The 23,841-nt window shown below is 40.3% G+C and overlaps 1 protein-coding gene across 1 annotated transcript in view; it reads right to left on the bottom strand.

Annotated features, from left to right (window-relative positions):
• Window positions 1-23,841, bottom strand: part of FBXL17 (F-box and leucine rich repeat protein 17) — a 933,678-nt gene that overhangs the window by 48,242 nt on the left and 861,595 nt on the right. The window contains exon 8 of the mRNA XM_040343157.1: window positions 1,725-1,867. Coding sequence (XP_040199091.1) covers window positions 1,725-1,867 — 143 coding nt within the window. The remainder of the gene's footprint in view (window positions 1-1,724; window positions 1,868-23,841) is intronic.

The following is a 23,841-nucleotide window of genomic DNA, read 5'->3' on the forward strand; positions in this document are numbered from 1 at the left end:
CTAGAGCACATCAGACAATAGCCAGACCTACTGAAATTGATGCCGGATGAACAGGCAAACATACATGAGTACTGGCCTCCCCTGTCAGGGCTCTGATACATTTTGGCATTCGTAGAGGTGTTCCCCTCAGCTGCTCAGGATTTGGTTGCAGTCTTTAGATGTTGGACTGTGGACACAGCATTGAGCTCGTTCGTTGGCACGTGTTAAGGGACACCATTGGCTCATTGCGTATATTAGAATATTACCTTTCAATCTGTGGCACCCATTCAGCTGTGGACTTTGACATCTATATACTCATATGTGAATCTAAAGGGACAACGGACAGTTCCTATTCTGGCTGCTTACCTGCAAACATTTGCTATCCCTGCACGCGTGCAATTAATTGTGGACAACACATCAATGTATAGAGTACATCTTGGCTGTATCCAGATGTGGATTTTCAGACTTAGTACATGCCTGCTGTTGGATGTCTACCCACAATCACATGCTACTCATGCATATCACTGTGGATACTATACTATACTATACTATATGGCTACATAGAGTACATCTTAGCTGACATACAATTGCGAACCAGACCCTACTGACATTTGCATTTAGGAGTGATTTGTATTTACTAGAATATTGATACCTGAACTATATTTGGCAGTAGCAGCTCGCACTGTATGCATACATATCTGTTTGAAGATACTACAGAGTTGACATATACAATTCTGGTTATCCTGCTTTGTATGCAGTCATGGGCAGTAGTATTGAGGGGTCTGTACCAGTGGAGTCTCTACATTACCAGGATCTTACTTAGGCTGCTCACTAGCAGGTTATAACAGTTACTATATGCATACAGTATAACACTAGGATACAGCTCTGTAGTATACTTTGGTTCCATTTGTTGTGAGGGGATTACATCATTAGCAACTGTCAGTGTCCAAGCCTTGGCTGGTGGCTGCCTTGAGGAAAGAGGTACTCGAGTGGCTGTCACCCCCCACCCCCACATATACATACGTACGAACATAAACGCATGTGTCGAGGCGCCTACGTGTGAAAACTTAGATTGCGATACACTTTACATATCGCCATGCACACCGGAGTGAGAGCAATAATTCTAAGACCAGACCTCCTCTGAAACACTAAACTGATAGCTATAGGGGGCTTTTGAAGCGTCACCTATAGAAAAGATAGGGTACTGAAGTTTGACGCCATTTAATGGGCGACAAAAATGTTAGATTTGGCATGTTGGGTATCTATTCACCCGGTGCCACCTCGTCTTTTAAATATTACCAAAAATTTGGGCAATGTATTGCATTTGTTTGCCCTAAAATTCACATTAGTGTGTTTTTTACTGAAATTTGCGTTTCCTAGACCTTTGCGGTAATATCGTGTGACATAAAAAATTGGAACTAGCTCTCTTTTATTCTCTAGGGTACCTGCTTTCAGTAAATCTATAATATGTGTGGGTTTTTTGTAATATTCAGGCCTAAAATTATTTTTTAAACATGTGTGCAAAAAAAAGAGAGAAAAAAACAGCTCTGGCAGTGAAAAGGTTAAACAACTGGTATGAGCAAAAGGTAGCTGCCAACATTTTAAGTAATTTCAAATAACACACGCAAAATAAAAAATAAATAATGATAATGAAAACAACAACTACTCTATTTTACAGAGGGCTACACACACAGCTACATGATTTGCCATTTGAAACACACCTTAAGGAAAATGAAATATCTCACCTGATCACATCTCATTAAACCCAGATACCGTATGGATTTGCTACTTTGTGCAATCAATGTTGCTCCTTGGTCTGTGATCTCCTTGCACCATCCAACGTCCACCGTCTCTATTGTGTTGCTATACCGTCCAATGGCTATCAAAGCTGTGGAAGTGAATGTAATACAAACACATTAGTAAAACAAGCACAAAAGTATTATTTTATAGTACCACAAATATCGGTAATCTCAATTTTCAAGCAGAAGGATTTAGTGGCAAATTTAGGACCCTATTAAGCTGTTTGATTAGTAATTAGATAGGTTTGCCACTCTAAACTTATTTACTACAGTATTTTTTTTTCTTTTTGATGAAAAATTATTAAATACAGAGCAAACTGTTTTTAAATGTTACAGAAAGAATACTACAACTTTCTATTGCACCGATTAGGTCGATTTTTCTTATATACATGCTTGCTCCATAGCTGATATGAATCTTGGAAGATGTTTGTTTTTTTGAGAACTGATTGCACCATTTCCATTATATTCCCTTTGAATCAGAACCACATTTGCATACACACGGACAATACTAAAGTGGAGCAAAAAGTAAGTTGCTGTTTCAGCAAACAGATAGGTTTACATTTTTAATCAAAACAAGAAATATGGTTGGTGTAATGAATACAGCTACAATTTAGATGCGGGTTTGTTTTTCTTCCATTCTTCCAAATCAATCCAATAAGAGACACCTTCTGAACCCAACATGGTCTAACTTTAGCATAGTCATGGTCTGACCTCAGAAACCCAGCAGTGTGTAAGCACCCCAGGGGCTTCTTTAAAAATGATAAGACAGAACTCAGAAAAGGGCAGCCAGAGCTCCGGCATGCAAATGTGGCAAGCATTAGAGGAAAGACTGCATGTCAAGTTGTGGAGATCTGAGGCCGGCTAGGAAGGAATTCTAATACGTGAAAAATAAAACAACGGAGCACCAAGTTATACTTATATTATGTTAAAGTGATTATTTAAAGGCTCAATTTTTTTTATTTAAAATAACAATCATGTTATACTTACCTGTACTGTGCAATGGTTTTTACACAGAACAAGCCCAATTCTCCTCTTCTCGGGTCCCCCGCCGGCTCTACTGGCTCACTCCCTACCTGGGTGAGTGCCCCCACAGCAAATTACTTTCTATGGGGGCAGTCATGTGTGCGTGCTCCCAGACCCTGCTCTGTGTATCCACACATGGAAGGGCTCAGCGCTGCCCCTTGCTCCCTCATCACTGGCTCTTATTGACAGAAGCAGAAACCTGCTACTGTATCCGAGCCAATAAGCAGAAAGAGAGCCAAGAGCTCCTGGGATCTTGTGCACATCGCAGGACTGAGATTGGGCTCAGGTATTATTATTATACAGGATTTATATAGCGCCAACAGTTTGCGCAGCGCTTTACATCAGGGAAGACAGTACAGTCACAATACGAATCAATACAGGAGGGATCGAAGGGCCCTGCTCGTTAGAGCTTACAATCTAGAAGGGAGGGTCAAGTGGAACAAAGGGTAGTAGCTGTGGGAGATGATCAGATGGACTCAAATGTAAATACAGTTAAGTGTGGGAAGGGTAGGCTTCTCTAAAGAGGCGGGTTTTCAGGCATCCTCTAAAAGCTAATAGAGAAAGAGATAGGCGGATAGATTGGGGTAAGGAGTTCCATAGGCTTGGAAAGTCCTGGAGACGAGCATGGGAGCAGGTGATGAGAGAGCTAGAGAGTAGGAGGTCTTGAGAAGAACGAAGAGAACGATTAGGTTGGTATTTATTGTCTAGGTCAGTGATGTAGCTAGGGGCAGAGCTGTGGATGGCTTTGTAGGTAATTGTTAGTAGTTTGAATTTAATTTGTTGGGTAAACAAAAGCCAGTGGAGGGACTGACAGGAGGAGTAGCAGAGACAGAGCGCTTGGTAAGGTGGATGAGTCTGGCCGCAGCAGGTATGTATTTAGAAGGGGCTGCAGGGAAAAGCCCCGTGAAAAAGTATTTTTTTTACCTCACTGCAAAGAATGCAGTAATGCCCCGTACACACGATCGGTTTTCCTGTTGGAAAAAGTCTGATGAGAGCTTTTGGCCGGGAATCCCGACCGTGTGTATGCTCCATCAGACTTTTTCCAACAGGAAAACTGCTGGAAAAAAAGGATCTTTTTTTTCCCATCAGGAAAAAAACTGATTGGAATTTTCGATTGTGTTTACAAATCCCAACGCGTAAAATTCCGACGCATGCTCAGAAACAAATCGACGCATGCTCAGAAGCATAGAACTTAATTTTCTCAGCTCATCGTAGTCTTTTACGTCACCGTGTTCTTGGCAGTCAAAAGTTCATCGAACTTATGTGTGACCGTGTGTATGCAAGGCAGGATTGAGCGGAATTCCGTCGGGAAAAACATCTGTTTTTTTTTTTGCCGACAGGAAAATCACTCATGTGTACAGGGCATTAGGTAAAATAAAGTCTTTATTTACAAAAACTTCAATACTAGGTTAATTCATGTGTAATAATTCTTTAGTGTAATACTTTGGAAAAGTTGGAGGTGCAATATGTGCATTCTTGTAGTCTTTTTTGCTGCTTGTTTAAAGTGGTAGTAAACTCTGTACTACCACTTTCACTTACAGGTAAGCCTATAATAAGGCTTACCTTTAAGTATAAAGAATATCTCCTAAACCTGTACGGTTTAGGAGATATTCCACTCGCCAAAGGCCTGGAAGTCGCCGGACAGAAGTCTTCCGCGCGCACGGGAGTGACGTCATCGCCGCTCCAGCCAATCACAGCGCTGGAGCGGCGATACCCGGAAGACACGCCAAGGCAAGATGACATCTCCCTCGGCGTGGACCAGGTTAGTTCCCTCTCGTTCCAAGGTAAGAATTTCATAATGAGCTAGTATGCGGTTCTTTTGCTTTTAAGGTATGGGGGAAAAAAAACAGCAGCGGCTTTACTACCGCTTTAATTGTTGCTATTTATTCTGTGCAGTGTTTTAATGAGATTACACAGCTTATTCACTGTACAGTATTTAATGATTATATTATAAATGTATATTTTGTATTCATTGTTTTTGTATATACTAACTTGCTTCTAGTGGTGACTTCATGTTATGTTTTGTTATTGTTCCTTTATTGTGACTATATATATATATTTCTGTTTGTTATTTGTGATTTTTAGAGTAATTTTTAGAGTAATTGTAAGAATTTTTTTTTTTTTAAGCTGAAATAAAACAAGTGGACTAATTATCTGGCCTTTAAAGTCTTTACAAAGACACATTAACCCCTATGGCATGCACACACAGTAATTTAACATGTCAATGGGTGGCCAAATCTTATTCAGACTGCCCATGATCACTAGTTCCAGGCCATAGGTTAGAATATGACAGCAAATTCAGGGTGACAGTTGCTATTGTCAGAGTGTACTTTCTGCTGTCCCCAACATCGATTCTATTAACTTCAAATGTGCTTAGTTTAAGACAGCCCTGGTCATTTGGGGCCAATTAGCGCCGTCATCTGCAAGACTGAAAAAGTCTGGTCATTTACAGACACGCATGTCCTATAGTAGTCTATTGCTGCATGCCATCACATTTTCCGAAATCCCACCACTGATAACTATTACATCTTGGCTGCTTCAAGGCCAAATACAACAGGTTATATTATAAAAGTTTCATCCTTTAGGCAGTATTAAAATATATTCAGATAATTAAATGTACCCAACAACAGACCATCATGTTAGATGGAATGGAATTTACATAGTTAAGTATGACAAATTGATTAACTCGTTCTAAGCTGAATGAATAGTATTACTGCAAACATCCCTAAAGCAATGAATACATTAGCATCTTGTTTTAGAAATTCCTGTCTTCGGGCTACAAGCTAAAACAAAAACAGGCATTTCATATGTACAAAACATAACCAGATGAACAATGAAAATAATAAAATAAAAATGAACATAATCGAGATTCTAAAATGGCAGAGACAGTTCTAGAGGCATGGAGGGGCCGCACATCTTTGTAATAAAAGGCCTGATGACAAGCAGTTTTGTGCTCTGTTATAATTTGATATAATCAGTATATATCAGAAACATTAAACTATTTCACTTAGGAATATGATCATTAACCTTGTTCCATAATTGCCCACGTCAATTTCTGTAAACTCTTCTTTGTTACAATTTGCAAAGCATGTCATTGCTTAAAAAGATCTCATTAGCAATATCAGGGTTTCACTATGGACCCGGCGTAAGCACTGCTCTCAGAACATTAGATATCCAAGGTTCCTTAAGGTTGAAATAGCATTTATTAAATCACATTTTGTGACTGCTCATTACTAGTGAAAAATGCCCTTGAAATATGGCACACTTGGTTGCTTTTACGGGATGATATTTTCTGCTGCTTCTATGCAAAAATCTCTTCAAATAATACTTTTGAAATGACACAGTTTAACCCCTCTGGTACATGTTGCTTGCTGCAGCCTCCAGTAGAGCAAAAACAGAAGATGCTTTTTTTCCAGTTAGTAAAAAGACAATCAGCCTCATTTTTTTCTGGTCAATTGTCCTGTGAACTTCTCACATAAAATATAACCCAGTTCGGAGCCATCTTCACTGAATATGTATTATACATTTTTAGAGCTGTTAAAAACCTTGACATTTTATAAATGCTGCTATGGGTGGATTTTAGGTCATTTTTCTTTTATCCACGAGCTTGTTCACATGGTGTATTTACATCAATTTGCACTAAATCAAGGTAAAAAAAAAAAAATAAGTGAAAAAAAAGATGTAATGAATAGTAAGATTTAGGCTGCACTTGAGGTAGGGCCAATAGTAAGAGACATGTCTGTCCTTATTCAAAATTCATCCATTTTCATGGCAGAGATACTTGTGGCAAAAGTGCAATGAAAAGATATTTCTTCTGGAGAAAAGGGACTATACTACTTTTGGTTTTCCATCATAATTAAATAACTCTTTATAACGATAAATTATTATTTCTTTATTATGGAAAACCCAAAGTAGATCATGTGGCAACACTTGTTATTAGTCCACATATGCTCACATTTTCTTAAAGCATATATTTGGTCAAATTATAGAATTATATATAAATATTTAAATATTTATTGCCTACCCTTATGGTCTTGAAATTCGAAAAATTAATTTGTGAAGATTACGATACACCTTAAATTCTGTGACATGTAATTACTATGCTCTGTGAGCATACACTGCTGGGTCACACATTTCACAGAGCCTGCCTTCTGAACAACAGAGGTGCTGAAAGGAGGCACTGCTTCCAGGCAGCAGGGTGCCATGGGATGTGTAGTCCGTAGTAATTGAATTTATACAGCAGAGGAGAAGATGCAGGGAATTCAGGAAGTTGTGAAAAGAGATGGCCAGTAGACAGACAGAACCCCAAATATGAAAGAAGAATTTTCAATTAAGCTTATATTGGATTGTCGATAGCAACTGCTTTTGCAATGTTATTATAATAAATGAAAGGGTATGATATGACCGTGTGATCAACTTTGAGAAAAAAAGCTTTGATAGAAAAATTGCACACACACACCTGAAAAAATTTACAGCTTGCAGCATTTTTGCCTGACAAAGTCAATGAACTCTAAAATAAAAGTATATCAAAACCCAACAGGTATCTAGTATCCTAAATAACACACGTAAAAATTCTATTTGTTTTCCCCTCCATGGGTTTCCTATGGACCATAACCACTGGTGGTTAGACCGTAGGTTCATGACATGGACCCTCCCCTCTATAACTACTTCCTTCCTCTTCACTCTTTCTTGGCTGGGACCACCAGTCCCTTTATTGCAAATTTGCTTTTGCTAAAACTGTAGGTACCACGCATGCTCTCTATCTTATAGTTTTGGAGCAGAAGGTCATTCATACAACGTATTTGCCTTTGTCTTCCTGTTTTTGCACCACTGGATTGTGCCATGCTACCTTTTTGACTGTATGTACAATAAAAATCTTGAAAATTCAAAGTATATCTATTCTAAACCCAACAACTATACACAGCAATTTACAGGTCCTTTACCAGTCCTTAAACATGGTGGCTGCATTTATTTGACAACTTTTTGAGACTATTATTCCTTTATTTGCACCTGGTTTTCCTGTTGGTAACACATTCTCTGTCCTATAGTGACAACACTCACTCACTGCACTGTATCTATGGAGGAGAACTGTTATCACCCTAAACTTCCTTTCTTGGTTTGGATTACACCTCTCCCTTATCCCTCTCTATACTATAGTGGGGAGGTGTTCTGAAGGTATTAGATGTGAAATGGACAGGGTTGAAAACACCGCTTGACATTTCAGTGCAAAAGAGTGTACAGAAAGTTATCAGCTACCAAGATTTTGGCAGGTTTACAGAGTTTTATTTTGCATAAAAAAAAATGTAATAAAACACCTTGAATGGCATATTAGCCCAATAAGGGAGAAACTAAGATGTCCATTGGTAGAGTTCACATACAATTTAGGCCAAAATACAAATGTGAAAGTCTCACCACTAGTCCACCCACAATCTACATTTTTGTAACTTCTAAAGCTTAGCTTACTTTTTAAAAAATATGAAAAAGTAAGTAACTAACTTGCAGCAGCCTTCCCACTTCTCTACTGTGCATGTACTGCATGCTATTCCCCATCTTTCACGGCCATTTACAGACAATATAATGGTCCAGCACTTTATATCACCTTTACACAGCATAAAACCTTAGAAAGGAAAATAGATCTATACTTATCACTGTATATAAACCAGGGAGGGAGGGAGGGAGAGGAGGGAAGATTAGGAGTGTTCTTTAAGATTTTGATCACCTTTAACAAGGTGTTACACAATTGCCCAAGTAAGCATGTCAAAGGGTTTTGGGGGAGTAAAAGCAATAACTCCAAATGTTCATAGACCAATATGTTGATAAAATTATACAACTTTTGCGATGCTTCAATCGACAACATAACAGAACTGAAGCAAGATTTTGGAGTGACATCTGTGGCATAGAAATATACATAACAATATGATACATACTTTATATTAGCACTGCCCCTCAGCATCCTCACGGGTTATCATTTCTAAAGCTTACTGCTGACCACTAACTTATTTATAATGCTATATACAAAACAAATCTGATACAGGAATATTAAAGCAAACCTTCAGTAATTTTTTTAACTTTCCATCCATTAAATCTTCTGCCCTTGTTGTTTAAACTTTGGTTAGTAAAACATGTTTTTCCTGCCAGTAAATACCTTATACAGCCCACTTCCTGTTTCTTGTCTAGTAAAATGCCTAATCTTATTTCGTCATGCACAGCTCTCTCGTGAGAGTTTGACAGGAAGGATATGAGTCATAAGAGGGCAAATGAGAGCTGTAGATCTGGAGGTGTGTGTCTGTGTAAATCCAGGAAGTGAACAGGCAGCAGCTTCAGCTGCCCACAGTTAAAATGGTTGCAGCCGGACTCAGTGGAGGGAGATTTCTGCAGTATATTTGACAAGTACAGAATCACAGTATATATAAAATAATATGCAAAGTGGTTGGAGGGAAGCTAAAGAATGGCAAAGATGTTGCTATTACAAATTATGTGAGCAGACTGCAGTTCCTCTTTAATCTTTCATTTTCAGATTTTTCAATACTCCTATTTCCAGCAATTTATTTATCAACGTTCCAATTATATGAATAGAAGTACCGTGGCACTCTTAAGTACAAGTCAACCTTTATTTTATTTCAATATTGTTTATTAATTAAAAAAAAGAGCTTACAGCGTGTATCTCAAACAAGGATGTGACTGTAGGGTGTGTATCACAATAGATTGGTAATTCAAAGTTGTTCAACATTGTTAAAACATGCAAAATATCAAGTAATATTAGCAAGAGAACATTTGCTGGGTTCACCTCTTAAAAGGAAAAAAGAGGCAGAGGAGAAGACATTAAAGGGGCTGTAAAGATTTGTTTTTTATTTTCCAAATTGGTTCCTTTAAGCTAGTGCATTGTTGGTTCACTTACCTTTTCCTTCGATTTCCCTTCTAATTTTTTTTTCTTTGTCTGAATTTCTCACTTCCTGTCTCTCCTCAGTAAACTTGCCACCATAATCAGAGCGGTGGTTAGTCAGCCAGAACAGCTTACTGAGGAGGAACAGGGAGTGAGAAATTCAGACAAAGAAAACAAAAAAAAACATTTTTTAGAAGGGAAATCAAAGGAAAAGGTAAGTGAACCAACAATGCACTAGCTTATAGGAACCTATTTAGAAAATAAAAAAACAACCTTTACAACCCCTTTAAGGAAGATAGCTGGACTACAAGGATGACGTCCCAAGGGAGACCTGTGGGGTTATCATGTCACTGTCACAGATGAACAGTACATAATGGATGCTGGAGCCAATCTGACCACTGTGTGCAAAAGAGTTGACTGTTGCCGTTTTTCATGGAGAACATAAGCTCGACTTGGGTCTGAGTTTTGAGAATTATCAAGAAAGAGGAAGTCAACCTTATTTAACCTCTCTCCCCTGATTACATATATTTTAAGATTTTAGGAAATTGTATTTGTGTCTACAGGTGGATAAAGACAACTACAATTTTTCAGAGCAACAGGTTCTGCAGAGAGTGCTGCCAATATTTAGCATGTCTCTTTCCTTTTTCCCCAGTAAGAAGCACTTGCTTTTTAAATATGCCATTGATCTAGCAGGAAATGTTGGGCCAGAACAGAAAAAGGTAAATATTTTGAGATTTTATTTTTACACTAAAAAATAGATCTTTACTAAAATGTACTGTATAAGGCAAACTAAAAATAAAAGGGTTTCTTGAATCAATTAAAAGTGTGCTTTCCATTTTCTAGGCTCAGCCAGTAAATTAAATGCAGTCTACACTTGTTGGCTAAATGGCATGTGACAGTTATGGAGGCTGCACATGACATACAATAATCCACAAATGTGGAACTTGATATTCAGCTGTCTTGTTGCAAAAGAACAGATGGCTGCTCAGATGCCAATGTGCAATGTTCTGTGAAAAGCTAATAAGAGGGCATGAAAGAGGGGCTACTACATAGGTGGCCAGAACATGCCAAGAGTCAGATCATTCCACAATGCCCACTGTGCCCTCAAAAGCCAACCCTGGATCAATGCCTGGTCAGCTTAAATTTTTTCCCAGGGTTTCTGATCTACTGGTTTTATCATTAGTTTGTAATACTTTTTATAATCCTGCTTAACAAAGGATAATGCACTACATTAGAATTACTTTTTATTAATGTTTAGTGATGTGAAAAATGATTTTGTATGAGCTCATACTACTGCTTTCTAACTTAATATTAGAGTACCAAACTGTTGTACGCTGTGGGTGGCAGAATGTTTCCCATGGAGTGGAGTTCTTAGGCAATTCGCTTATAGCGTATAGATGAAATACGCAGTCAATTGTGAGGTAAGTTGATGTGTTTTCTTTAGAGATCGTTTTTTTTTTTTTTTTTTTTGCTGGAAACACTATCTTGGCCTATATTAAAGTTTATCTAAAACTAAAAGCAGGATTTTAGGTCTAATACTTATATCATAATTATAGGAGACTCTTTGGGGTTGATTTGCTAAAGGCAAATAAAATGTGCATTTTGCAAAGTGCAGTTGCTTCAGCGCTTAACAGAAGCTCTGCTGACTTCCAATCATGAGCAAGCAAAAATTCAGTTTTTTTTTTCTTGCACATGATTGGGTATTCTTTGCAAAGTGAATCTTTACCTCATTTACTGAACTCTGGAGCAACTGCACAGTCTATTTGCCTTTACTAAATCAACCCCTTTCTGTTTGATCTCTTCAGTGCTGATAGTTCAGATCCTTCCAGTCCATCTGTGGCACCATTATTTTTTCTACCAATTCTCCACTCACAGGAATTTTCTTATACCAGCCACAACTCCATTTTCAGTATTTTACAGATGCTGGGATATGGACAGGTTTGTACACTGCACTGTACATGCACCACAGGTAGTGCACACTATATAAAAAAAACACAGGAGCAAGAAGATTTTTTCGGGGGCAGAAGATACACACAAAGGGCTGGATTCAGGTAGATCGGCGCATCTTTGTGGCGGCGTAGCGCATCTCATATGCGCTACGCCAACGTATCCCAGAGAGGCAAGCAGAGTATTCACAAAGCACTCGCTCCCTACGTTGCGCCAGTGTAACGTAAATCATTCAGCGTAAGCCCGCCTAATTCAAAGTAGGTGGACGGTGGGCGTAATCCATTAAAATGAACCGTGACCCCATGCAAATGATGGTCCGAACGAACGGCGCATGCGCGTGCATGCTCGTGCATGCTCAGAATCACGTCGAACATACTCCCTAAGATACAACGGCTCAATGCCTACGACGTGAACGTAACCTACGCCCAGCCCCATTCACGTACTACTACGTAAACAACGTAAAATACGACGGGTGTTCCGTCGTCCATACCTTTGCATGGGATGCGCCTCCTATATGTGGAATAACTTTACGCCGGACATACGCCTTACATAGACAGCGTAGCTTACTGCGCCGGGCGCAAGTACGTTCGTGAATCGGCGTATCTCGGTCATTTACATATTCAAAGCATAAATCAATGGAAGCGCCTCTTGCGGCCAGCGTAAATATGCGTCCAAGATACGACGGCGTAGGGAACTCACGTCGGTCGGACGAAGCCACATTTCAGGCGTATCTTGCATTAAGAATCAGGTGCATAGATATGACGGCGCATCTGTGCACTTACGCGGCGTATCCAGGCCAAAGTCTCTTCTGCGAAAAGCTCTATCTCTTAGCATTTTTTTTCCAAGTAAAGCTTCACTTTAACAGCCATTAGGCAAGAAATATGGACTTGCCTACACACGATCGTGAAAAAAAAATCCTTGAGCAAAGCGCGGTGACGTACAACACGTACGACGGCACTATAAAGGGGAAGTACCATTCGGATAGCGCCACCCTTTAGGCTGCTTTTGCTGATTTCGTGTTAGTAAAAGTTTGGTGAGAGACAATTCACGCTTTTCAGTCTTCGTGCTTTTCAGTCTGTTACAGCGTGACGAATGTGCTATCTCCATTACGAATGCTAGTTTTACCAGAACGAGCGCTCCCGTCTCATAACTTGCTTCTGAGCATGCACGTTTTTTTCAGACTTGTTTGAAATAAGATCTCTAGTAAGAAATTAAGGTTGCCATTAATGCCCTATCCTACAGAAAAAAGCTTGTCTGGCTGTCAAGTTGTTCCAATGATTCCAGTACTTTCCCGGACACTGTCCTGGACAAGTGTATCACTACATACTTCCTTTATTTGCCGGGATAGAGGAACCCCTTTAGAATAGCAGTCTGTAGATTAACTATCAGGAATCAAGTACTCACCGAGACCGAACTGCCGAGGGTGGTTCACCTTTACGACCAAGCGCGCCCGCCCACTGAGTTTTGGAACAGGTGGCGGAAGCACGAGGCAGTACCGGTGCCAGTGGAGAAGCATTGACCGGTGACGGTTGTAGATGACAGGTGCTTCTGGGTGACTGCAGACGGAAACAGGAACAAACGATACTGAAGCTGGATAACCGGTACTGAAAGAGTCCAAGAAACAAACTGGAAAGTCCGGGGTGCAAGCCAAGGTTCGGGGAGCAGAGAAGACAGCAGATCCGGGTCACAAGCCAAGAGGTTCAAGGGCAGGAGAAACAACAACAGAGTCCAGGTCACAAGCCGAGGTCGGGGTCAGAAGAGTTCAATAGAGTGGTGAAGCAATCCGAGGTCAGGTTCCAGGTGAGAGGTGAGTCGAACGGAATTCCAACAGGAAATGGTTTCCAGAGACACAGGTTCAGGAAGTAGCTGACGATAAACCAGCAACCTGTCTACTGACAGGAGCTGGTTTAAATAGGGCGGTCACGCTGGTGATTGGCCCCGAGAGGTCACATGCGTATGCGCACACGCCTAAAGTGCCCAGTTAGCCGCCGGGAAGCCAATCTACTACGCTGGTGTGTTAAAGGAGGAAGTACAGCGCTTTGGCCCTGACATTAACATTCTCGAGTATGGCGCCTTGTGCTGGGGGAATACTACTCAAAGTTCTTTTTCAGAACAGCACAGGTCTGTGTACTCTTCTAGCTCTGAGACCAAGTTAACACAGACAGCTGTCTCAGACTAGCACTCAGTGGTGTTAACGTGAGATTTCTTTACAAACAAACCTACTAACTGTAGCCCTCTCTAGAGAGCAGCACAGCATATAAAACCAAAGCAGGGAATTTAGAAATGACCCACCATTTTGAAAGATAGTGTGCACATGTCCTCTTATGCCTACATCAATCAACATAATATTCTAGTACTTTTTTAGAATAATAATATATACAGTACTGGCAGGCAGGACTCTATTATAAGTGTCACCTAGGTTTCTCACCCATACATAGTGAGAGGCTCCAGGGTTTCTCTCTTCTATGAAGGAAACAAACGTCATTGTTTTCTTAGATCTTAAGTTCTGGTCTGGGTCCTAGAGCCCTGCTGGGTGAAAAGGCTAAATATCAACAGAACACTAACACCAATTCCAGTTGAGCCCATCTCCCTTAATATTTAAACACACCGATCAGCCATAACTGTATGATCTCCCACCTAATATTGAATGGGTCCCCATTTTTGCTGCCAAAACAGCCCTGAACCATCAAGGCATGGGCACCACTAGACCTCTGAAAGTATGCTGTGGAATCTGGCACCTAGCCTGCAGTAGCAGATCCTTTAAATTCTGTAAGGTTTGGTGTGGGGCCTCAATGCATTTGACTTGTTTTTTCCAGCACATCCCAAAAATTGCTGGATTGGGTTGAGATCTGGAGAATTTGGAGACCAAGTGATCACTTCAAACTCGTTGTGTTCCTCAAACCATTCTTGAACCATTTTTGCAATGTAGCATAGTGCAATATCCTGCTTAAAAATACCAAAGCAATCAGTAAATACAATTCCAAAAAGGTCATAAAAAATATTTAGGTAAGTGGTACATGTCAAGTAACATCCACATGAATAGCATGACCCAATGTTTCCCATCAGAACATTGCCCAAAGCATCATACTGCCTCTCTGCCTTCTTCCAATACTGTATCCTGGTACGATCTCTTCCCCAGGTAAGTGTTGCAAATGCACCCAACCATCCACATGATGTATTAGAAAATGTAATTCGTCAGATTAGGCCACCTTCAGTGCTCATGGTAGGCACTTTTGGCTGTGGACATGGGTCACCATGGTCACCCGTACTGGTCTGCGGCTACAAAACCCATACGCAATAAACTGAAAGACAAATTTTTATTTGCTTTCAGAATATCAACTACAGCAGGGTTATGCAATTAGCGGACCTCCAGCTGTTGCAAAACTACAAGTCCCATCATGCCTCTGCCTCTGGTTGTAATGCTTCTGGCTGTCAGAATTCTGCTATGCCTCATGGGACTTGTAGTTCTGCAACAGCTGGAGGTCCGCTAATTGCATATCCCTGAACTACAGGAACAACTTGTTACTTTGGTGCCTAACATATTCCACCTTTCAGACGTCATTGTAATGAGATAATCAATGTTATTCACTTAACCTGTCAGTATTAATGAAGTTGTGTGTGTGTACTGAAAGTATCTGAGACAGTTTAATAAGGTTTTTTGATGGCTAGCTTGAAAGTGTGCTGGGGACTCCCTTTGTATTGCTGTACACTGCCCATGCTCCTTTCTTCTTTTTGCTAGTTTTTAAAATGAGTGGTTGGCAATTTTTTTTTTTTTTGCAGACACACATTGGAGGTTATTGGCCCCTTTCACACTGATAGGCCAATCGGTTCTATCTGTCGGTATTTCCATGGAGCGGCAGATGTCAGTGGACACATTGCTGCTGACACCTGCCAGCATCCACTCGGATGTCTGCCAAAAACAGAACAGGTGGCCTGTTTCCTTCAGACAGCCCCATAGAGAAAAGTGTGCTGTGTCTGCTCTGCATAGCGGACCGAACACGGACCTGTCATCCACATGCTTAGCGTGGGGATCAGCAGATAGATCACCCACTGAGCAGGTGGATCCGTTTGATGGAGTCCGCCCCGTGTGAATGGGGCCTTTAGCTTTCTTCAGGTGTGCTTGCTTTAAATTTGTGCTTTTATATGCCTCATAGAGGCTCAGATTGTTGTGAGTTAGGGACCATACTCTACAGAGGCACATTGGTGCGATTGTGTGGCTTCAACAGGTATTTGTAGATGCATACAACAAAAGCCTCTGTGTTCGTTTTTTTAGTTACTTTTCTTTCTTTTTTTTTTTTGCAGTCCATCTTGCAATGTAATGTACTACACAAACACATACCTATCTAGATATATATAGATACATATAGATATATTTAGGGTGGGACACCTCTGCCGTGTCATTCACTTCCTGGTTCTCAACTCCTGTCCTCAGGACCCACTAACAGACCAGGTTTGCAAGATAACTGAAATACATCACAGGTGATATCATTTGCTGCTCATTGATTGCAGTATTCTAGTCTGCATCTCCCCAAGGTAATACTTAAAATCTGGCCTGTTCGTGGGTCCTGAGGATAGGTGTTGAGAACCACTGCTTTAGAGATTCACATCCGATGTGGTACTCCTGCTTTCACCAGATATGTAACAATATGCAATATGTAAAAATTGAAGATGCAATCACAGTTTCTGTTCAAAATAATTTTACTTCATCTTCATGCATGCAACTTGATGAAGGACAGAGGGCCAGATTCACAAAAGAGATACGACGGCGTATCTCCTGATACGCCGTCGTATCTCTGTTTTAGGGGCTTCCTAACTATGCGACTGATTCATAGAATCAGTTACGCATAGTTTGCCCTAAGATCCGACAGGTGTAATTGTTTTACGCTGTCGGATCTTAGGATGCAATACTGCGGCTGCCACTGGGGGGAGTTTGCGTCGTAAACCAGCGTCGGGTATGCAAATTAGTACTTGCGGCGATCCACGATAGTTTTTCGCGTTCGTTACGTCGCTGCTAGTCTAGTTTCCCGTCGCAAAGTTAGTCATCATTTTAGCTGCCCTAACTTTACACAGCCCATGTTAAAGTATGGCCGTCGTTCCCGCGTCTAAATTCAAAAAAAAATTTCTTGCGTAAGACGTCCGGGAATGCGGAAGTACGCTACGCACGTCGCCGTTAGAAAAAATGACGTCATTTCGCGCAAAGCACAGCGGGAATTTAGAAACTGAGCATGCGCAGTAGGTCCGGCGCGGGAGCGCGCCTAATTTAAATGGCACACGCCCCTTTGAATTACGTGGGCTTATGCCGGAGGCCACCGGCGTAGGTTTTCATTGCAAGTGCTTTGTGAATCAGGCACTTGCGATGAAAACTTGCGGCGGTGTAACGTATCTAGGATATGTTATGCCCCCACACTTCTACGTGAATCTGGTCCAGAGTTCCTGTCAGAAATTGCGCAGTCTTGTATATGCATGAAGATAAAGTAAAATTATTTTGAACAGAAATTGAGATTGCATCTCCAATTTTTTGTTATATATATATATATATATATATATAAATATAAAATGCATAACTAATAGGTCAACAGGTGTACATTTATTAAACATGGCCAGTACCAAGCACTCAGAGGAGATTATGTTCATCTTTATTCAAAACCCTTATGCATTAATAGTACAAAGTTAACAACTTTTTCAGAGCTGCCCTGAAGAAGCTTTTAGTGACTGAATCACCGGATTAATGTACATTGCCACTTTACCTTTTACCTTAAGTAAGTATTTTCAGACGCTTTGTCACAGGAGAGCCACTTGTGCTTAAAGGAATCCTGAAAATTGATTTTTTTTTCTCCCCTTTGTAAAAGCACATTTTACTGATAATTAATACATTCACATGAGAGCAAGAGCATGATCTTTGTTCTTCATAGCCATAGTAACAGCATTGCTGAAAGTAGCAGAAATTCTCATCATGGACATATATCACCACCAGGTGGCTGCTGTGCCAGTGTGTGGGTGCCTGCTGCAGAAAACAGTAATATACCAAACTTGTTTTGTACAGCAGGAATAAAGTGGATTGTTATACCTTTCTAGGACTTTGACAGTGACATCTTTCCAATAGAATAATCATCTCTGAAACACACTCTTCTTTTTTTTCTTTTCAATTAGCTATAAAATAGTACTCTTGCTGTTGGGCACAAAGACATTGACTTTTTGATATAAATAGCCTAATGACAAAAATCCAGATAAACTCAAATCTGAACTCTGGTATGATAAATAATTACATTGTATATGTTTTGAGGTCAATCAGTTCACATTTGGTGCTAAAAAAAGGAAAAAAATATTGATGCATCAAATTTACTGATAATTGTAATGTATATAAAGGCTTAACTCCTTCATGCCTGGGGGTATTTCAAGTCTAGCAGACCAGACCAAAATATGCAATTTTTGCATCCACTGGTTTACTGAACTCTCTAACTGCATACTGAAATAATTGTTATAATTTTTTTGTATCCTGATACATTTGGTACATGTGTGTGTGCACTGTAAAGTGCATCAATGTAAGTTGGACATGCACATTTTGCATTTGTATTGAGATATTCCTATTAATTTCTAATGGAACATTAAAGCAAGTTTCTCAACTCCAGTCCTCAAGTACCCACAAACAAGTCATGTTTTCAGGATTTCCCTCAGATGAAACAGTTGTGGTAAATACTAAGGCAGTGAAACTGATCAAATCACCTGTGCAAAATAATGGGAAGCCTGAAAACATGACCTGTTGGGGGTACTTGAGGACCGGAGTTGAGAAACATTGCCTTAAAGCACGTGACCATTTAAGGCACCACAACACATACATCTGAAAACATACTTTGTTGTAGGAAAAAAGGATGTGAATGCTTTTTAACCACTTAAGCCCCGGACCTTTAGGCAGCTAAATGCCCAGGCCAGGTTTTGCGATTTGACACTGCGTCGCTTTAACAGACAATTGCGCGGTCGTGCGACGTGGCTCCCAAACAAAATTGACGTCCTTTTTTTCCCACAGATAGAGCTTTCTTTTGGTGGTATTTGATCACCTCTGTGGTTTTTATTTTTTGCGCTATGAACAAAAATAGAGCAGCTTTGAAAAAAATTCAATATTTTTAACTTTTTTCTATAATAAATATCCCCCAAAAATATATATACATTTTTTTCCCCCTCAGTTTAGGTCGATACGTATTCTTCTACATATTTTTGGTAAAAAAAAATCGCAATAAGCGTTTATCGGTTGGTTTGCGCAAAATGTATAGCGTTTACAAAATAGGGGATAGTTTTATTGCATTTTTATTAATTTTTTTTTTTTTTACTACTAATGGCGACGATCAGCAATTTTTTTTGTGACTGCGACATTATGGGGGACACTTCAGACAATTTTGACACATTTTTGGGACCATTGTCCCAGGAGGCCTCAGGACGTCATATGACGGCCACCCAGGATGGCAGAGCCACCTTGCAGCCGTCATATTAATATACGCGGGATGGGAAGTGGTTTAAAAAAAATGCACTTTTACCTTGTTTAAAGTCTAACCATTTTATTAACTATTGAATACATATTCACTAAAATACTTCCTTCTATTTTCCCCCTAAATACAGGGACCCCAAAATCTGTAGGTTTTGTTATATTTGATATTAACATATGATTTAAAACCTAAAAGCCTATGTCACACTAGTGATTTTGCCACAGCAATTTGTGGCAACTACAGACCATTGTCACTACAGTGTCACTCTCCTTACCAATGGGGAACAAAATGAATTGCAGTCATAGAGACATGGACCAATAGGAATACATTTTTAGCTTTGGTGATCTGTCGCATACTATGCTTCAAGTTCAGTGGTTCTAGATTTCTGAGGACTTAAAAACATAATATCCTGTAAAAAATAGATACCCCAGGATATTGAAGGCTAACTCCAAGTATTCTGTCACTGTGGGCCAAGTTGGTGATGTGGCTGCTGTCGGTGTTGTATCACACTGTAGTAGAATCAGCTGCATAGATTACACAGTGCTGTGTTCTGGCAGTAATTCAGGAGACTTTTTATTTGCTACCAGAACAAAACCGCGTCAGAACGAGTGCTTCTCAGCCATTTAGAGGAAGCCTTGTATTTTCATCAATGAATACAAAGATACAAGGCTCTTCTGATTGGCCAAAGAGGAGATCATGCCATTATCTGCCTGCCTTTCCACCTCAGCCAATTAGAAGAAGTTTTGTATTAACAGATAAAAAATACATGGCTTCATCTGAATGCCTGAGAAGCATTCAGCCTGACTCAGGGGCGGACTGACCATTAAGACTCTTGAGCACTGCCCGAGGGCCCCATGCCACTAGGGGGCCCCATCAGGGTTGAAGGCTTAATAAAACCAGGAACAGTATGTAAAAAATTGTGTTTTTTTTACATTTGTCCCTGATATGTCCGAAACCGACATGCTTTTGATGTGAAAATCCTGAGATTTTAGCTGTCCTGCCTCTTGGCGTGGTGGCCATCTGTAAACCCAGGGGCCCCATAATCTTCTATTGCCCGGGGTCCCCATGAGTTGTCAGTCCACCCCTGGCCTGACTTGATCTCCCGAGACACTGCTCCTTGCCTAAACAAACTTTTCAAAGTGATATAAAACCTGGAGTTAGAGTTAAACGAGAAGTACAGCCAAATCTTGTTTGGCTGTACTTCTCCTGTGGTTCACAGGAAAGGTGCAGTTCATTGTGCACCCCTGTGACCCATTTTTAGCAGACACCGGGCTGAAGTCCACTGTCTGCCGACATCGCAGAGCCTGGCTGCTCCCACACCCTCCACATCCCAGCGCTCCAGTGAGCGAGGTTGGAGGATAGTGTCAGGAAAGGTTATATCCGCTGATAATATCTATCATTTGGCATGCAGTACTGAGGTCCACCAGCAGGTGTCTCCTGGCAGTTTTGAACTGTCAGGGGAACTTCTCCCTGCTGGTGTTATGTCATCCTTGGGCCGCAGTACTGGAGTCCACCAGCAGATGGATCCTGGCAGTGTGGAGCAGACCGCACCTTTTGTGCTCAGGTGTGACTTGAGGCCAATTACAGGCATTCCTATAAATACCCAGCAAGTGCAAACATACCTGGCCCTGGTATCGTCCTCGTGCCCTGATCTGTACCTGCTGCCTGATTATCTGAACCTGATCCTGAAATCTTCTACCTGAGTTCCTGATCCTGTCTCCCTGTCCTGACCATCCATCCTCTCCCTGTCCTGTGTTCCTTACCCCATCTGCTGATCTCCCTGTGTATGACCTTGGCCGGGCTAACGTTTATGTTTCTGGAATATCCCTTTGTCCATCTGCCGATCTGCTGTGTATGACCCTGGCCTGGCTATTGTTTATGATTCTGGCATTTCCCATTTATTGTACATATCTGTCTGTTGTTATTTGTGGGTCTCTGTCTGTTGGTTGGTTTGTTGCACTGTGTCATATTGGAGGTGGTTGTATTTATATTATTCACTTACCTAAATAAATCATTATATTTTCACTTATACGTGTTTGGTGTTCCTCTGTTGCTAGCCACACAATTCTGGTCACACCTGGTACATGACAGGCAGAACACAGAGCCAATGACTGACAGTCACAGCTCTCTGCTCAGGGAGCCCTGAGAACCAAGCAATCAACTGGTGGAAGACAGATGTAGCATCGGAATGAGGTAAGGCACGTATGAAGCTGCAAAAAAAAAAAAAAAAAAAAAAGGAATCCCATATTTCTCCATTAACCACTTGGGATCCGCGCTATGGACGAAAGCGCGGCTCTCAAGTGCCAAGTGGACGTCTTTGGACGTCCTATTGTTGTCATTCGACGTGCGCGCCCCTGGGGGCTCGCAGCGGGGGAAAGAACATGCCCGGCGCATCGCTCAGGAGCTGATGCGTGTGCCTGGCGGCCGTGATGTCCGCCAGACACCCGCGATCGGCGGTGACACAGCAGGGACGTGGAGCTCTGTATGTAAACACAGAGCTCCACGTCCTGTCAGGGAGAGAGGAGACCGATCTGTGTCCCTTTACATAGAGACACAGCATCGGTCACCTCCCCCAGTCAGTCCCCTCCCCCCACACAGTAAGAACACACCCAGGGAATACATTTAACCCCTTCCTCACCCCCTAGTGTTAACCCCTTCACTGCCAGTCAAATTTATACAGTAATTAGTGCATTTTTATAGCACTGATCTCTGTATAAATGTGAATGGTCCCAAAATTGTGTCAAAAGTGTCCGATACGTCCGCCGCAATATCGCAGGCCTGACAAAAAAAATCGCAGATCGCCGCCATTACTAGTAAAAAATAAAAATAAAAAAAATCTATCCCCTATTTTGTAGGCGCTATAACTTTTGCGCAAACCAATCAATATACGCTTATTGTGATTTTTTTTTAACAAAAATATGTAGAAGAATACGTATCGGCCTAAACCGAGGGAAATTTTTATTTAAAAAAAAAAAAAAAAATTGGGATATTATTATAACAAAATTAAAAAAGTGTTTTTTTTCTAAATTTTCATTTTTTTTATGTTTATAGCGCAAAAAATTAAAATCGCAGAGGTAATCAAATACCACCAAAAGAAAGCTCTATTTGTGGAAAAAAAATGATAAAAATATAATTTGGGTACAGTGTTGTATGACCGCGCAATTGTCATTCAAAATGCGTCAGCTCTGAAAGCTGAAAATTGGTCTGGGCACGAAGGGGGTTTAAGTGCCCAGTAATGAAGTGGTTAAAGGCCTTATGCACACTTGGCATACCTGTGCTTCAGATTAAAGCATTTTTGTGTGGGCACAGGTGTTGCTACCAGCATCTGTAAAAGTCTGTGAGAGGCTGAAAAATGCAGTAGCTAGACAGGGCTGGATGTTGTAGAGTAGTACTAACAATTAGGGTTGTATGTGCCTACGGACAAATGCCTGCAATGCAAACGCTAGTACTGCTCAGTAAAGCTCCCAGCCCATCTCATAGACTTTTACAGGCTGCTGGCTGACTTCTGCTTGCATGGAATCTGAGGAACAGGGGCTAAACACTCATATTTCTTGGAGTTCAGGAAGGCATCATGCACACTTTTATAGGCATACTTACAATGGACCAGGTTGGCTTGATGTGCAGTATCGATATTTGATATAAGAGGACCACTGGGGATGCTTTAAGTCTATGTACTAGTCTGTATTATATACAGGAAGAGCCGTGATCTTCTGGGTTCTGATTATATAAGGTGGAGAAGAAGAGGGGTGATGTCACAATCCCAAAAATATTTTCGTAGACTAAATGAATACTATTTTAATCGACTATAGAATAAGAAGGGGTGCCTACTAAGCTGCTGAAAGCTTAATATGAATGTTTGTAATATATTCAGGTAATATATGCAATGGCATTACCTTCAACAGAGTATACAGTTTTTGTTGTTGTTGTTTTTTTATATTTTAAAGTTGCACTTCCGTTTGTCAAAATTTGTTTGTTTATGAAAATTGTTTCATTTATAAAGACTTTATATATCACAACGGCTAAATATGTGTCTGTAGTGCATATTCAAACCTTAATACCATAAATATTAACGTGTTATTAGATTTTTACTCCAGGAGTATACAGTATGTTTGGCAATTCTAGAGAAATGCCTAACTACTTCAAAACTGGCCACTTTCACCCCCTGCTTGCCAAGGCCAATTTTCAGCTTTCACTTTGAATGACAATTTTGCAGTCTTGCAACGCTGCAAACAAAATACATTTTTAGAATTTTTTTGAGACCGATAGAGCTTTCTTTTGGTGGTATTTTATCACCACTGGATTTTTATTTTTCTGCTAAACAAACGAAAAAAGAAAGTCAATTTTGAAAAAAAAAGTAATGTTATAAAATTTTGTAAATAAGTAATTTTTCTCCTTCAGATAAGATAAGATAAGATTTATTTTCATTGAAGAAACAAATTCACAATGAAATTACATTTCTACTCCACACATTATTTATACATCACAATTTTCAACCATGCATTTACCACCCAGGATTTAATTATACCAAAGAAATATATATATAAAAGTGCCCCATATTATAAAAGTATAAAAAGTGTCCTCATATTGAAAAACTAAACAAGAAAATAAAATAAGACTGTGACCTCTTTCATTTCATTCCTGCATTGATCGCCTTAATAGCCCTGAGAAAGAAGCTCTCTTTAAATCTATTTGTCCCTGTTTTAATCATCATCAAAACATCTCCCAGATGGCA

This window comes from Rana temporaria, chromosome 1, assembly GCF_905171775.1.
Source record: "Rana temporaria chromosome 1, aRanTem1.1, whole genome shotgun sequence".
Taxonomy (NCBI): domain Eukaryota; kingdom Metazoa; phylum Chordata; class Amphibia; order Anura; family Ranidae; genus Rana; species Rana temporaria.